The 13,757-nt window shown below is 60.6% G+C and overlaps 2 protein-coding genes across 11 annotated transcripts in view; one reads left to right on the forward strand and one right to left on the reverse strand.

The window, feature by feature from the left end:
• The window catches only part of MARK2 (microtubule affinity regulating kinase 2), a 64,939-nt gene extending 57,996 nt beyond the window's left edge, over positions 1–6,943 (forward strand). For 4 of the 9 annotated variants that reach the window (XM_066251829.1, XM_066251827.1, XM_066251828.1 and 1 more), the window contains 5 exons: positions 233–394; positions 1,020–1,277; positions 2,319–2,345; positions 4,323–4,367; positions 4,893–6,943. In XM_066251829.1, coding sequence (XP_066107926.1) covers positions 233–394; positions 1,020–1,277; positions 2,319–2,345; positions 4,323–4,367; positions 4,893–5,253 — 853 coding nt within the window. In that variant the 3' untranslated portion in view covers positions 5,254–6,943. The remainder of the gene's footprint in view (positions 1–232; positions 395–1,019; positions 1,278–2,318; positions 2,346–4,322; positions 4,368–4,892) is intronic. The other 5 variants (XM_066251830.1, XM_066251831.1, XM_066251833.1 and 2 more) reach the window with 3 other exon arrangements.
• RCOR2 (REST corepressor 2) lies at positions 5,587–13,273 on the reverse strand. Of its 2 annotated transcripts, XM_066251837.1 has the most exons (12): positions 12,494–13,273; positions 11,696–11,752; positions 11,309–11,389; positions 11,051–11,103; positions 10,802–10,963; positions 10,571–10,695; positions 10,407–10,476; positions 10,107–10,322; positions 9,654–9,731; positions 8,587–8,644; positions 8,212–8,441; positions 5,587–8,101 (listed from the first exon to the last, which is right to left on the reverse strand). In XM_066251837.1, exons 1-12 carry the CDS (start codon positions 12,618–12,620, stop codon positions 7,787–7,789), a joined length of 1,572 nt encoding a protein of 523 aa, XP_066107934.1. In that variant the 5' UTR covers positions 12,621–13,273; the 3' UTR covers positions 5,587–7,786. The 2 variants fall into 2 exon arrangements, with proteins under 2 accessions (XP_066107934.1, XP_066107935.1); XM_066251838.1 differs by lacking the exon at positions 10,107–10,322.
• Between the last annotated feature and the right edge of the window lie 484 nt (positions 13,274–13,757).

Below are 13,757 nucleotides of genomic sequence, written 5' to 3' on the forward strand. Positions count from 1 at the left end.
TGTGATTTCTTCCCCTGGCTGTGGCCCACCTCACCCTCCACACCCTGTGCTCTGCTTCCCAGCTCGGCCTTCCTCAGCTCCGACTGCTCTCCCTTCTTCTGCTGCCTGGGGCTGGTCTGCATCCTACCGGCTCCCAGCTCTGGCCCTTCCTACCCTGCCCTTGCTTCCTAACCTGAGCCTCCTGCCCCCACCCACCCCTAACCCAGGCCTCTCCGCTGCTTTTGTCTCCTAGCCTAACCATGCCAGGGTCCCGGGCCTCCACGGCTTCTGCTTCCGCCGCGGTTTCTGCGGCCCGGCCCCGCCAGCACCAGAAATCCATGTCGGCCTCCGTGCACCCCAACAAGGCCACTGGGCTGCCCCCCACGGACAGTAACTGTGAGGTGCCGCGGCCCAGGCAAGTGTGCTGGGACAGCTGGGGCACCTGCTGCCCTCTGCCTGTCCCACCCCCTGCCCCCAGCAGTCTCTTTCCACCTGGGTCCTGCTCTGTTCTTGTCATCTTAGCCACAAGAAATGGCTTTGTCCCCTGCAGCCAGGAAGTGGAAGGAACAAAAAGTAGCTTAATGCCCCTCTTTTCCTCCAGTGTTCCCTCTCAGAACAGATATGCCAGAAGCCGTCCCGAGGCTCCAGAAGGAAGCTTTTTTGTTCTGAGCCTTCCTGGACTTCCTTAGGACCCCAGGGACAGTCAGCATCACAGGGACTCAATCCTTGAGGGTTGGTCAACATTGTCCCCTTGAGGTTCCAGTCTGCCTCGCTCCCAAGGAGCCACTTCTCTCCAGCCTGTACTGCTCTGCACACAGGGACCCTCCTGCCTCCCTCCCTCCCTCCCAAACCCTCTCCTCTCATTCCCGGATGTCCTCTTCACCGGTGTCTTCAATGGTCACGCCCTTCCTTCTGTGTCCTCTGTGATGGCTGCCTCTGCCCTAGCGTCCCTCCCCTCTTCCCACCCCCAGCTCTAGGTGCTTGGTGATGGCTTCTTGTCCCCTGATGCATTGTCCCCACCCCCACCTCTTTTCCCACAGCACAGCCCCCCAGCGTGTCCCTGTTGCCTCCCCCTCCGCCCACAACATCAGCAGCAGTGGTGGAGCCCCAGACAGAACCAATTTCCCCCGGGGTGTGTCCAGTCGAAGCACCTTCCACGCTGGGCAGCTCCGGCAGGTGCGGGACCAGCAGAATCTGCCCTACGGTGTAACCCCTGCCTCTCCCTCTGGCAACAGCCAGGGACGGCGGGGGGCGTCAGGCAGCATTTTCAGCAAATTCACCTCCAAGTTTGTACGAAGGTGAGTAGGGGCCTTAGGGTGGCAGAGTATGTGGCCAGGCCTTCTCTCCTGCCTGGGGGTGGGGACAGGGATACCTAGAACTGGACTTGGGTCCTGGAGTTAGAAGAGGCTTTGGGAAGACTGAGAAATTGGGTTTTTGTCAGCACCTCAGGTGTCCAGACCCTCCCTGTCCTCTCAGGTCTCCCCAACTCCTTATACACACCCCTCACTCTCTGGCCTGAGCAGATGGCCGATGGATGCTGATACCGCCTCCTCTCTAGGAGAGTGTGAACTCAGATGCTAAAATAAAAGCCCCTTCTTCTCCTGGGTTCCCATGGAAACTTATATTTGGTGATGCAGCTGCAAAGTCATGAGGCCTGAGCCAGGCTAGGCCAGCAAAAGGAGAGTTTTTCCTGGCCTCTTGTCTCTACCTCTGACCTCCTTTCCCGCAACCCAGTGGGTTGGTTCTGGCTGCAGCCACTCCCCTCTGTGACAGCCATGTTCCTCGGCCCAGGGTGGTCAGGATGGAGGCCATAGAGGCAACAGCTGGTGGGGGTGCAGGGCGGTCTCCTCCCTTGCAGCCTGATGCACTGGTTTTCTTTCCTATGTGGGAACCAGAGTGGGGATTCTCTTCATGAGGTTTCTCATACCTGGCTCCCCGCCACCCCAAAGGGAGAGTTTGGATTCTTGAGGAGCATCCAACAGTGCAGCCTCTTGGGCTGTTCCGTCTCTGTCCCACCCTGTCCTCCTACCTTAGTGTAGCTCAGGAGCCAGCAGGAGGCTTGGGGCGAGCAGGTGTGCCTGCCCTCCCTCCCGCGCCACCCCGCTCAGCTGGAATGGACCCCCACTGTGCCCCTCCCAGGCCAGAGTGCAGGTGCAGGGCTGTGGGTGGGCGGAGCAGACCCAGCTGTCTGGGACTCTGGTCTCGCTGAGCGGCTCTTCCACGGACGGGGTGGCCCTGGAACCTGTGAGCCCACTCCCTACCTGCTTATCCACATACTGTCTTGTTGGGTTTTTTTATTTCTTTTTTTATTTTGTCTTTTTTTTGTTTGTTTTTTTTAGAAATCTGTCTTTCAGGTTTGCCAGAAGGTAGGCGTTGAGCCCGCTATGTGTGTGTCTGTCCTGTGTCCTGCCTCTGTCACTAACTCCCCTTTCCTGGCTTTTGCTTTCTCCTCTGTCTGCTAACCACATCTGTGTGGCCTTCTCTGCCATCTTAAAGGGATGAAGACTGCTCTGACCAGGCAGTCATATGAGGCCACATTTGTCCACTCAGGCCAAATGGCTTTGAAGATTATGGGCCTATCCCCAAGGAAGGGGAATCTTCTCAGGGAATTCTCCCTTTAAGATTGTCTCCTCCCCTGCCTCAGCCCCTTCCCCCACCTCTGGGTTTTTGGTCTTTGGTCACAAACATTGGGTTTCTTTTCTGGCCCCCAGTCTGTGCATGCGCTCTGAAGAGGCTCCCCCGCCAAGGTCAAAAAGTGCATCTGGGATGGTATCTCATTCTGGGCCTCCTGGCTTCCCCTTTGGTCCGCAAAACTTCAGGGCTCTGTGACCTCTGGCCCCTATCCTATGGGATGGCAGGACTTTAGAGGTACTACTGCAGGGGCCACTGGGGCCCCAGGCTTCAGTCTGCTGCCTCCAGGCCCGAGGAGCATTTGCCTCACAGGTGGGGGACAGCACCCTCTTCTGGCAGCTCCTGCAGAACTAGGCCGACCCCCACCCCAGGCACACCTCCTGACTCCAGCAATATCTGGATGAACCAAGCCACCTCCTGTGTTCCCCAGATATGGCCTGTGGCTTCCAAAAAGCCAGGAGCTGGGATGTTCTAGAGCCCTGGCGAAACAATGGGAGACACCCCCTCCCTCACTCAGGCATCTTCCTTCCTAGGCCGGATCCTGGCTCTGCCACCACCTTCTCTGGAGGACCAGATAGGTCAAATACCAAATTGAAGATCAAGGGCCAGATTGAGAGCCCTGATTCCCTAAGGTTATCAACCTGGCCCTGTGCTAAGGCTGGGACATTGGTGGCCCAACTGACAGAGAAACAGCCATCACAGGGTCTTCAGGCTTTCCCCTTCTGTCCACCAGTCCCCACCCAGCTCTTCACTGCATGGCTGGCTCCTGACTCCCGGGGCCCCAGCGGGGGCCTGCCCTGCAGGGCACCTCCGACAGGGCAGGAGTCAGGTGGGGCTGGAGAGAGCAGCCAGGCTTCCCTTGCGCGGCCCAGGCGCCCGGCTGGTAGTGCGCTTGTCTGCATTTGTGTCTGTGATGTCTTTGTGTTTCTTTTCCATGTGCTGCTGCTGCTCTCTCTCTTCTCCTACCCCTGCCCACCTCTGCAATCCCCCATTTCCCAGCTCTGGGCACCCATCTTCAGCCAGGAGCTGGATAAGCCGCTCAGCGGGGCCAGACCTCTTTCCCCACCCCTCCCTACCCAAAGTGTCTGCCCTGCCCTGCCCCTCGTCCTCCCTTCAGTGTAATCAGATGGCTTGGCAGCCTGACAGGCAGGGGTGTTATCGAAGAATGGGGGAGGGGGCTTGTCTGGGCACCTTCCCCCCCCCCCCCATCTCAGCATCTGACAGCAGTCCCAGAGCCTGGCCCCTTGAGCTCCCTGAGAGAGGCCTCTGTTTACCCCCAGCCCCCTCCTTCCAAGAGGACTGCAGTTCTGAGACCCAGTACAGTGGAACAGAAGACCCACTTACAGCAGGAGCCCTGGCTGTGGGCCGGTGGGGACTCAGCCTCGTGCTGTGACTGTGTGCTCAGTGTGTGTGCCTGCGCCTCCACGCCCCTCCTCCCCCCAGCGGAGGCTCCTCCCAGCACACCTCTGGGGGAGCGTGGGGAGGGACAGCCCCCATGTGCCGGGCTCCCTGCTGGAAGGGGACAGTTGAGCTGCCAGTGTGAGGTGCTGCAGAGCCACGTTGGTCTGCCAGGTGATGGGGAAAGTGGCCTTTGGTCTTGGGTCCTGCCTGTCTGCTGGGGGCACCTCCTTGAACTGCCCTCACTTGGGTCTGCCGCGGTGGAAGGAGTGAGAGGTTCCAGCACTAAACTCTCCCTTGCTCTGTTTTTTGAGGAACCTGAATGAACCTGAAAGCAAAGAACGAGTGGAGACACTAAGGTGAGAGGCTGGAGCCAGCACCGGCCCTACCCAGGCCACCAGGCTTGCCGCGCCTGCCTCCTGCTCCTCTCCTCCTGCCAGCCCTGTCGCCACCCTCGTGGGGCCTCCCCTGTCCTCAGAGAGTACCCACACCCCATCTCAGGTGTGGGCCCTTCTCAGACCTGATGTGTTCTGGGAGGAAGAGTTCTGGGCACCTGACTGCCTCCGCTGCTTCCTCCATCCAGTCTCTGAACTTCTCAGGGCTTCGGAGCACGTGCTCCCCTCCCCTGACCCTCCCTTCTTCAGAGGAGAGCAGGGAACTGTCCCCCCCCTGCCCCCAGGGCCCACTTCTCCTCACCTTCCCTGCGGAGACAGGCAGGACTGCCCACACCTCTCCCCCGCCCTCTGCTCCCTGGACCAGGGCTGATGTACCCTCTGCCAGCCCGGTTGCCTCCTGGGCGCCCCCCTGCTTTCCTCTCTGCTCTCAGGGTCCCCGTGGGTGGGGTGGCTCGGCTCCCTGCTGACCCGCCTCTGCCCTCTCTGCAGACCTCACGTGGTGGGCGGCGGAGGCAACGACAAGGACAAGGAGGAGTTCCGGGAGGCCAAGCCGCGCTCCCTCCGCTTCACGTGGAGCATGAAGACGACGAGCTCCATGGAGCCCAACGAGATGATGCGGGAGATCCGCAAGGTGCTGGACGCGAACAGCTGCCAGAACGAGCTGCACGAGAAGTACATGCTGCTGTGCATGCATGGCACGCCAGGCCACGAGAACTTCGTGCAGTGGGAGATGGAGGTGTGCAAGCTGCCTCGGCTGTCTCTCAACGGCGTGCGCTTTAAGCGGATATCGGGCACCTCCATGGCCTTCAAAAACATTGCCTCCAAAATAGCCAATGAGCTGAAGCTTTAACAGGCTGCCGGAGCGGGGGGCGACGGGGGCGGCCTTGGACCTAGCTGCTGGGCGCTGCTCCGCCCGCCGTGCTGACCGCAGAGACGGACTGGGTGTCTCCCCCTGCTGGCACTTCTCCCTCCCTGCCCTGCTGTTTCTCTTCCATGTTTGTGGGGTGGGAGACAATTCGTCCCCTCCTGCGTTTATCCCGCCCAGACATTCCCCTTCCCCTCTCTCCCACTGGAGGCAAAGGAGGGGAGGAGGGGTCGGGGGGCAGGGCTCCCCTCGGTACTGCGGTTGCACAGAGTATTTCGCCTAAACCAAGAAATTTTTTATTACCAAAAAGAAAAAAGAAAAAAAAAATCCCAGCGGCCACCTTTCCTCCCTGCCCCATTGGGACAGTCGAGACTGGATCTGTGGGGTGTCATGGGAGGGTGGCTCAGGGCTGGAAACACTCAGGCTAGAGTGGTGGGGTCCCCGTCAGGCCCTCCGCCAGGCCCACTTTGGGCTCATCCCCTGTCCTTCCCCCCTTTCCCCTCCAAGCAAACCACCAGAGGTGGCCTTCCCCTGACCTCAGAGCCCCCCGGGCGGGAGCCTGGGGGCCGGGGCTGGGGCGGGTGGGCTGGCAGTGAGGCGCGGCTCGGGCCTCCCTCCACACTGTACCCTCTGCCCTCCTTCCCCAGAGCTGGGCATTTCCCTCCACAAGCTGCTGTGGGAACTTTTGTTCCCCCTCAAAAGTCTGTGCCATCTTCTCCCACCCCTCCTGGGTAGAAGGCAGAGCTGACCCTGGGGCTGGGAGAGGGGAGGCGACTGCAAGGCAGATGGGCTCCTGGGCCCCCAGGGGGCTGCCTGGGCTGCTAGTCTTTGAACAGGGACGCTGGGCATCTCCATTATGGGAGAGCCTTTGTCTGAAAGCACAGCCCCCTCGCCCTTCCCCCCACACACTGCTCCTGTTGTTGGCATTAATCTGGGCACCAGCTAGTTCCATAGCAGTGACTTCCCTCACCACTCATCTCTCGGCCTTGCCTTTTCTTCCTGACACTGTCGCCCCTCCTCTCAGGAGACACTGCCCAGAGCCTCCATGGCCACCTGGCAGGAGGCTGGACAGGGCAGCAGGGCCGGGAGCCTCTGCCCTCCACCAGGTGACTCCCAGCTTGCTAACCTCCGTGCCAGTGTGGGAGTGGCTGGTTATGGGCGCTTGGCTGGTGGCGGCCGCTGCATCCCTTAATTTATTTCTCTGCCGTTTCTGTTCTTGAGAAATTGGGGGAAGGGGTCCTGCACACAGGCCACCCCTGCCCTCACCTGAGTTGTACATTATTTTTGTGATGGGTTTTATTTTTTATTATTTTTTTTTTTTTGATTTATGATGACTCCACCCCTTCTCATCACCCCCATTCCCAGGCCAGGCTTCATGGCAAGTTGAGCCCTTGGGTCCCAAGAAGGGGCCTTGCCAACCTCAGTCCTCCTGCCCCAAGCCCAACTTTGGGCTCGGCTCCGACCAAGGGCTCCCCCCCCCTTTTCTCCCCTCCCCCCTCCTGCCCTGTGGAACAGCCCGGGTGCTTCGAGGGGCTGGGAGGGCGTGGCTTGGCTCCCACAGGGGGAGTGGTTGCTGGGGGGCTCCCAGGCAAGGTGGCTCCTCCCACCGTCCCCCTCCTGCACTTAGTTTCTCCTCTGGATCAAACACGTAATAAAGAGAATGTTTGGAATCTGAGCTACCTCCTCTTTTTCCTCCCAGCTGGGCAGGGACTCAGTCCCTGTGGGCAAGATGTAGCCCAGCCACCCTCCTTGCAGGAGAATGGGTTCCTGTCTGGGGCTGGCGGCTGGCCTGCATGCCCTCCATCCTCTCATCCTCTGGTGGTCGGGAAGCAAAGCCCAGGGTCCTTACACCAAAAGGGAAGGAGGACTCAGCAAGCTTGGAAGGTTTTATTTTATTTATTTTTTAAAAACATTGAAAAATAAACCCATGTCTGCATATGTTCCTTTCTCTAAGCCTTTGGGTGGTGGGCACAGTGGGAACCCTCAGAGGTCCTCAGCACCTCCCGGAAGGCCAAAAGATGGGAGTGCTGCACCTTAAGCCTTGGCTGCTGTCAAGCCCCAGGGGACACCTCTGCCCACCTCCTGTCTCCAGTCCCCTCCCTACCTCACCTGACTTATTGCTAAAAGGGAAAGAGGAAGGAAGAACAGCCAAAATGTCCTCTCCCCCACCCACCAAGCTACAATCACTACCCCCTCTACACAAAGGTTAAGGCCCAAAGGCCAAACCCTAGCAGACTAGGAGGCAGCCATTCCAATCCCATCCAGGAAGAGCAAGGGCCCTCAAGCCAGCTCAGAAGGCCCTGAGTCCCAGCCCTGGCTGGGGTGGTAGAAGAGATGGGCTCAGCTGCCAGAAACAGATCAGAACAGTTGGTCTTCAGCCCAAGACCGTCAGCAGCTCTAGGTCTTTGAAAGACCTGACAAGAGCTCTAGTCCCTTCTGTCCTCAGTGAAGCCAGAGGTACCCAAACACATCCAGCAAAGGTGTTCTGGAGCCTCTGGTTAGTGGAGGGCTTCGGGGTTCAGAGTGAGGGTGCTGGAGGCTCCAGGGGGGCTCCAATCAGAGTGGGTGGGGGCTGAGGACCGGGGCGGGCACTGTGGCGGGAGGCAGCTAGGGCAGGGCGGATCAGAGGCGGTGGGGGCTGGTTGGGTGTCAACCGGGGCTGGAGGAAGCGGCCCTGCTGTAGGGGGGGTGGCTGGCGAAGCAGGGTAGGAGCCGTGGGCAAAGGTGGCCTCAGCAGTGGGGGCGGCTGAGACAGCGAGGTGGGAGGCGGGGGCGGGGGCGGGGCCGGGGGCACTGTTCGAGGCGCAGATGTTGAGACAGAAGTAATCTGGACCTGAGAGAAGAGAAAGGCGTGAGAAACCAGGCCCCAGCGCACCCTCAGCCCAGCCTAAGGATGGAGGCCATTCCCCTCCCCTCTTCTCAGAAGGGTTTCTCGCTCCTCACCTCATCATCTTCCTCTAGGGCTGGGGCTGGCAAGGGAGCCCCTCTCCTAGCCTCCTCCATGGGGACAGGGGCCCCAGGAGCTCCATCCTGCTCGGCCTCCCATTCCTGAAGCACCTCCTCCAGATTGAAGCGGCGCCGGTAGCTCACAAAGAAGGTCTTCACCTGGGTCAGAGTCTTGTTCCCAATCACCTCTGCAATAGCCCCAAAGTCTTTGCCATACCTACGGATGGCTGCAAGGGTCAAAAGGGCAGCAGAGCAGCAGAGTGTGAATACCCCTTAGAACTAGTCACTTCCTGATTCCTCCCCTCTGCCCCAGCTGCTTGGGGGGTGGGGAAGATTCCTGGGGCCCTCTGTTTTCCTTCTAGTCTAACTCACCTTGTACCGCCAGAAGCTGCTCATCCGTGGTCCAGCGGGAATTGAACTTGGTGTTGGCCTGGAGAGCAAGGAATATATCCTTTTACACTTGAAAACAAAAATGGATGCCCTGTTCTCCAAGCAGAATGCCCTTTCTGTTTTTTTTATTTTTTTATTTTTTATTCATTTTAGAAAGGAGAGAGAGAGAGAGAGAGAGAAGGGGGGAGGAGCAGGAAGCATCAACTCCCATATGTGCCTTGACCAGGCAAGCCCAGGGTTTTGAACCGGCGACCTCAGCATTTCTAGGTCGACGCTTTATCCACTGCGCCACCACAGGTCAGGCCAAGAATGCCCTTTCTGTTCTGCCTCCAGAAAGAACCCCTTCCTGCCTGACCAGGCAGTGGCGCAGTGGATAGAACGTCAGACTGGGATGCAGAGGACCCAGGTTTGAGACCCCAAGGTCGCCAGCTTGAGCATGGGCTCATCTGGTTTGAGCAAAGCTCACCAGCTTGAGCCCAAGGTCGCTGGCTTGAGCAAAGGGTCACTCCATCTGCTGTAGTACACCCCCCCCCATCAAGGCACATATGAGAAATCAATCAATGAACAACTAAGGAGCCGCAAAGAAGAACTGATGTTTCTCGCCTGACCAGGCGGTGGCGCAGTAGATAGAGCGTTGGACTGGGATGCAGAGGACCCAGGTTTGAGACCCCAAGGTCGCCAGCTTGAGCACAGGCTCATCTGGTTTGAATAAAGTTCACCAGCTTGGACCCAAGGACGCTGGCTCGAGCAAGGGGTTACTCAGTCTGTTGAAGGCTCGTGGTCAAGGCACATATGAGAAAGCAATCAATGAACAACTAAGGTATCGCAACAAAAAACTGATGATTGATGCTTCTCATCTCTCTGTGTTCCTATCTGTCTGTCCCTGTCTATCCCCCTCTCTGTCTCTGTAAAAAATAAATAAAAGAATTGATGTTTCTCATCTCTCTCCCTTCCTGTCTATCTCTATCTGTCCTTCTCTCTGACTCTTGTCTCTGCCACACAAAAAAAAGAACCCCTTTCTGCACCCCCAACTCAGAGAGCAGCCTTACCTCAGGGGGACGGAGCGGATCGATGCCACCTTCCAGGGCTTGGCGGAGGCTGCTATTGGTCTGCTTCATGCTTTGCACCTAGGAAAGCCAGGAAATGAACGAACACCAAGCCTCGTGCCAGGGAGCCTGTCTACACCAGCCCTCGCTGGGGCCCTACTTCTGCAGACACCAGTGCCGCTTCCCAACAGCTCTCTGCCGCCCACCATCTAACTCATTCCGCCTTCACAACCACTCAGTAGGGGAGTTACTGCGCTTCAATCCTTTTCACAGAGCAAAAAATTTTTTTTAAAGGCTCAGATAAAAAGCCAAGTTACCCAGAAGCCTAGAAGGCAGGGCAGGGGCAAGAGGCAGGCTTGGTACCTGCACCATCACCCTTACACCTCAGCGGCCCTGGTCATAATTCCCAGCTGCCAACGGCTCCCTCTGCATCATGGCCTCTTCTGGGGCCCCCACCTGGCGCTTGAGGGAGATGAGCTGGGAGTCAAGGCCTCGAAGCGTGAGGTTGGCAAGGTCCGGGCTTCCTGACACAGCAGTAAGACCCTCTGGGCTCAGGTACATGCCCTTGGGTGGGCGCCGCCGGGTTCTCAGTGGGTGGTGGCGATACTGAGACCCCTGGGTCTCCTTCTTCCCGGGACCTGGGCGGGCATTCAGGGGCCGAGAGGGCAGAGGCTGCCAGAGGAAGGAGAGGGGGAAGGTGGTGAAGAGCCCATGGAGAGGGCAAACAGCTGGCCCAGCCCTGCTCGGGGACCTCACCTCTCTCTTGGTGTCTCCAACATCTGGCTCTCCCTCACTCACACCTCCTCGTCCCTCTTCAAGCTCATCACTGCTGACACAGGGGCCAGGGAAGGAGTGAGGCAGGGTAGGGCCCCCACGCGCTCAGCTTGCCCCCACCCCCTTGGCTCACCGCTGGACCCCACCTCTCTTCTTTGTCCTTTCTGCCCCCCAGCCGCCGAGCCTGTCTGTCCATCACACTGGTCCTGCTGCGGGTCTTCTTCCAAGAATAATAATACTTCACCAGGCTGGGGATCAGCTTGTCAGGCAGCTGGAGGGGCAACGCCAGAGTCTGGGGCCACCCAAGAGTCTGGGCCCCAGGCAGGCTCATCAGAAAGGAAGGGCTGAGGAGCGATGGCAGGGGTAGAGGGCTTTACCATCTGCTGGATCCGCTGGAAGCACTTGCCATGGAAGCCAAAGGCCTGTTCAAACAGCACCTTGTCCTCTACCGTCCACTCATCAGGGAATGGGGTGAAGTTGGCCAGGTCAGCTAGCGACTTCTCCACATCGTGCTTATGCCACAAGAGCATGCCCAGTGCCTGGCCCGGGACAGGGGACAATCAGGCTTAGCCATCCCCAGCACTGTCTTGGGACCCACCCCAAATCCCAGTGGGTCCAAGGCTCACCTGCTCAATATTGTAGCCATGTTTTTCTTTGGCCATTGCAATGTACTTGTCAACTGCAGGGACAGAAGGGGCCAGGTCTTGGATGAGGGGTTATAACCCCTAGGCCAGGCCCCCCAGACAGAGGTAAACCCCCCAAGCCTGTGCCCCAGGGCAGGGTTGAACTCACACCTCAGCCTCCAGCCCACTCTGAGGCAGACTCGGGAACCCCAGGTCCCAGTTCCCAGGGACATGACCGAACCCAGGGTCCCACCCACTCACGCTTGGCATCTGACACACAGTGGTTGGGCGACCACACCAGCATTCCCTTCAGCTCCTTGTTGCTATAGCGTGCAGGGCTCTCTGAGAGGCAGAGGAGCGGAGGGAAGGCACTCGGGTTAGCCTGGTGGCGCTAGCCTGAACCCATGGCCAGAGGGCGCAGAGGAGTAGGGCCTGGGAGGTGAGATGAGGCCCAGAGGGAGGGAGGGGCAGAGACCCAGACAGGAAGGCAGAGCAGGAAAACTAACCATGCCACGGGGCCACCCACCTCCGCCCACCCCCTGGCTTGTCCTTCCAGTGGGCGCCAGCCAAAAGGCTCCCCCAGGTGGGGCGCGGGGCCAAGTCGTGGCCCTCCACTCCCCTCCCTGCGCAGCCTGTCCTGCCACTCACCGGGCTTGCACTCCGGAATTACAGCCTGGTAATTGGTTCCAACGCGGATCATACTGTCTGTGGAGCCAGGGGGAGGCAGTCAGGACTCCAGGGATGGAGGGAGGATGGGAGGAGGTGACAGGGGAGGTGGCCAGCCAGGAGTTCTTCCTGAGCACCCAGGGCCCCCACCTTCCAGGAGGCTCACTCTTCCCTCATCTTTCCCCTCAGCTACCCTCAGCCATAGAAGCAACTGGAAAAGGAAGAGACCCTGCCTAATCATTGCCTAAGGGGGGCTGAGGGGTGGGGGCAAAGGACATGGGGCCAGTTTCAGAGGCCAGACCAGGCAGAGCTCTTTGTTCTGGCTGGGGGGTGGGGGGAGGTTGAAGGGCTGCCCCTGGACCTAGACCACAGCCCTGCAGGGAATCCAAGGCTCCTCCCCACCACATGAGCTTCGCAGCTTGTGGAGGTGTCTTCCCAGCCCCTGCCCCAGCCAGACCTCAGTCCCCTGCAAGGTGGCAAGGTATGAGGGGCCCGATCCGTAAAAGAGAAGGACACCCTCGTCCCTCAGGGGCTGAAGGCAGGACACGAGCAGGCAGGACCATCTATTTCCCCGGCAGCTAGGGGCCCAGGCTCCAGATTCCCTGTGCCCACAGCCCCAGGCTTTGAAGAGAAGCAAGGCAGAAGCTCCAATCCAGGGGTGGCAGGAACCATCAATATAATACGCTCGTGGTCAGCAACTCTCAGCCTCCCTGCCCCTGTCCCCAACTCCGCGCCCCCGGGGGGAGGGGTGCGCCTTTAACCCTAGGCCGCGGGGCTCACCGTGCGAGTGCTCCTCCTCGCTGCTGTCATCCTCCGAGTGGGGCTGTCCGCCGTTGGGCGCCGTCTTGGCTCGGCTGCGGGACAGGATCCCGGAGCCCGCGCTCGGCTTCTCCATCACCGAGGGCATTACCCCGCCCAGCTGCCCCGGGGGACGCGGGAGCCTTCGGAGAGCAATCGGGGGTTGCCGCGCTCGCCTCGAGTGCCGTGCTCGGCCCGGCCTGGAGAGGTCGCCACTGAGGCTACAAGAGGCAGGAGGTCAGCGTGGCTAGGGTCTGGCGGAGCGGGAGCCCAGCGCTCTCCGCGACCCCCACGGGCGAGGACGTCGGAAAAGTTTGTGAAGAAGTGGGGTACGCAGGGTAATGAGCGCGAGGTCCGGTGCGGCTGCGGGGCGCGTCCGCTCCGTGCGCTCCCCGGAATTGGGGCTCCCTGGGAGAAGTCAGGGTGCCCTGCCCTCGGGGCGCCCCAGAGCCCCGCCGCCCGCCCGCCCACGCAGTACAGTAGGCGGGCGCTGCGGCGCAACTGGCGCCCCCGCGGGCTCCGCGCCTCTCGGCTGCACCGGGATGCCCCAATGCCCGGGTTGGTCCCCCTGTCCCGACGTCGACCCCTGTCTGCAACGGCAGCCGGCGGGGCTACGGAGGAGGCGGCGGGACGGCACGCACGGCGCGCGACGCTGGGGCAGAGTTGCCGGGAGGCGGGCGGAGCGCAGCCGCGGGCGCCGCCTCGCACGCTCCCCGGCGCGCTCGTTCTCCCTCGCCCCGGCGCGCTCGGGCTGCTGCTCGCCTGCCCGCCCGCTCGCTCTCCGCCGCCGCTAGCTCCTCGCGCACACAATGAAGCTGCTGGCAGGGAAGTAGTGCCGGCTGCGGCCTCAGCACCCCTCCCCCAGCCGATGCCTCCGCCAGCTGAACATCTGGCCCTGGGGTGGGAGGCAGGGCCCGGGGGGCGGGGCCTGGGGGCCGGGGCTAGACCTCCAGGGGGTGGGGTCAGCCCCGGAGTGGTGAGCGCTTCCCTCTGCGGGCCCCCAGGGCTCCCAGGCTTGCCCCTGGGGGAGACCTCTCTGTCCCCCAGCAGTAGCTGGGGGTCAGTCCCACCCACGCGCACACCAGTGGGCTCGGGTTACTGCCGTCTGCCCCGGGGGCCCTGAGGCCGCCTGCCCGCCCGCCCGGGTGGAGCCCAGCTTTTCCTTCCATTTCCCTTCCTGCCAAGGAACTCCCCGCCCCCCCCTTCCGCAGGGGACCCCCCCACACTTCAGGCGCCCTTGGGGGCC

This window comes from Saccopteryx bilineata, chromosome 1, assembly GCF_036850765.1.
Source record: "Saccopteryx bilineata isolate mSacBil1 chromosome 1, mSacBil1_pri_phased_curated, whole genome shotgun sequence".
Lineage (NCBI taxonomy): Eukaryota > Metazoa > Chordata > Mammalia > Chiroptera > Emballonuridae > Saccopteryx > Saccopteryx bilineata.

What these genes read in the sequence shown, in the direction of transcription:
- RCOR2 (XM_066251837.1), bottom strand. Translation starts at nt 12,620, where the DNA reads ATGCCCTCGGTGATGGAGAAGCCGAGCGCGGGCTCCGGGATCCTGTCC. An exon ending in TCATCTCCCTCAAGCGCCAG is followed by an intron (nt 9,732 to 10,106) that starts GTGGGGGCCCCA and finishes TGGCTTTCCTAG; the next exon opens with GTGCAAAGCATGAAGCAGAC. An exon ending in GCAGCTTCTGGCGGTACAAG is followed by an intron (nt 8,442 to 8,586) that starts GTGAGTTAGACT and finishes TGACCCTTGCAG; the next exon opens with CCATCCGTAGGTATGGCAAA.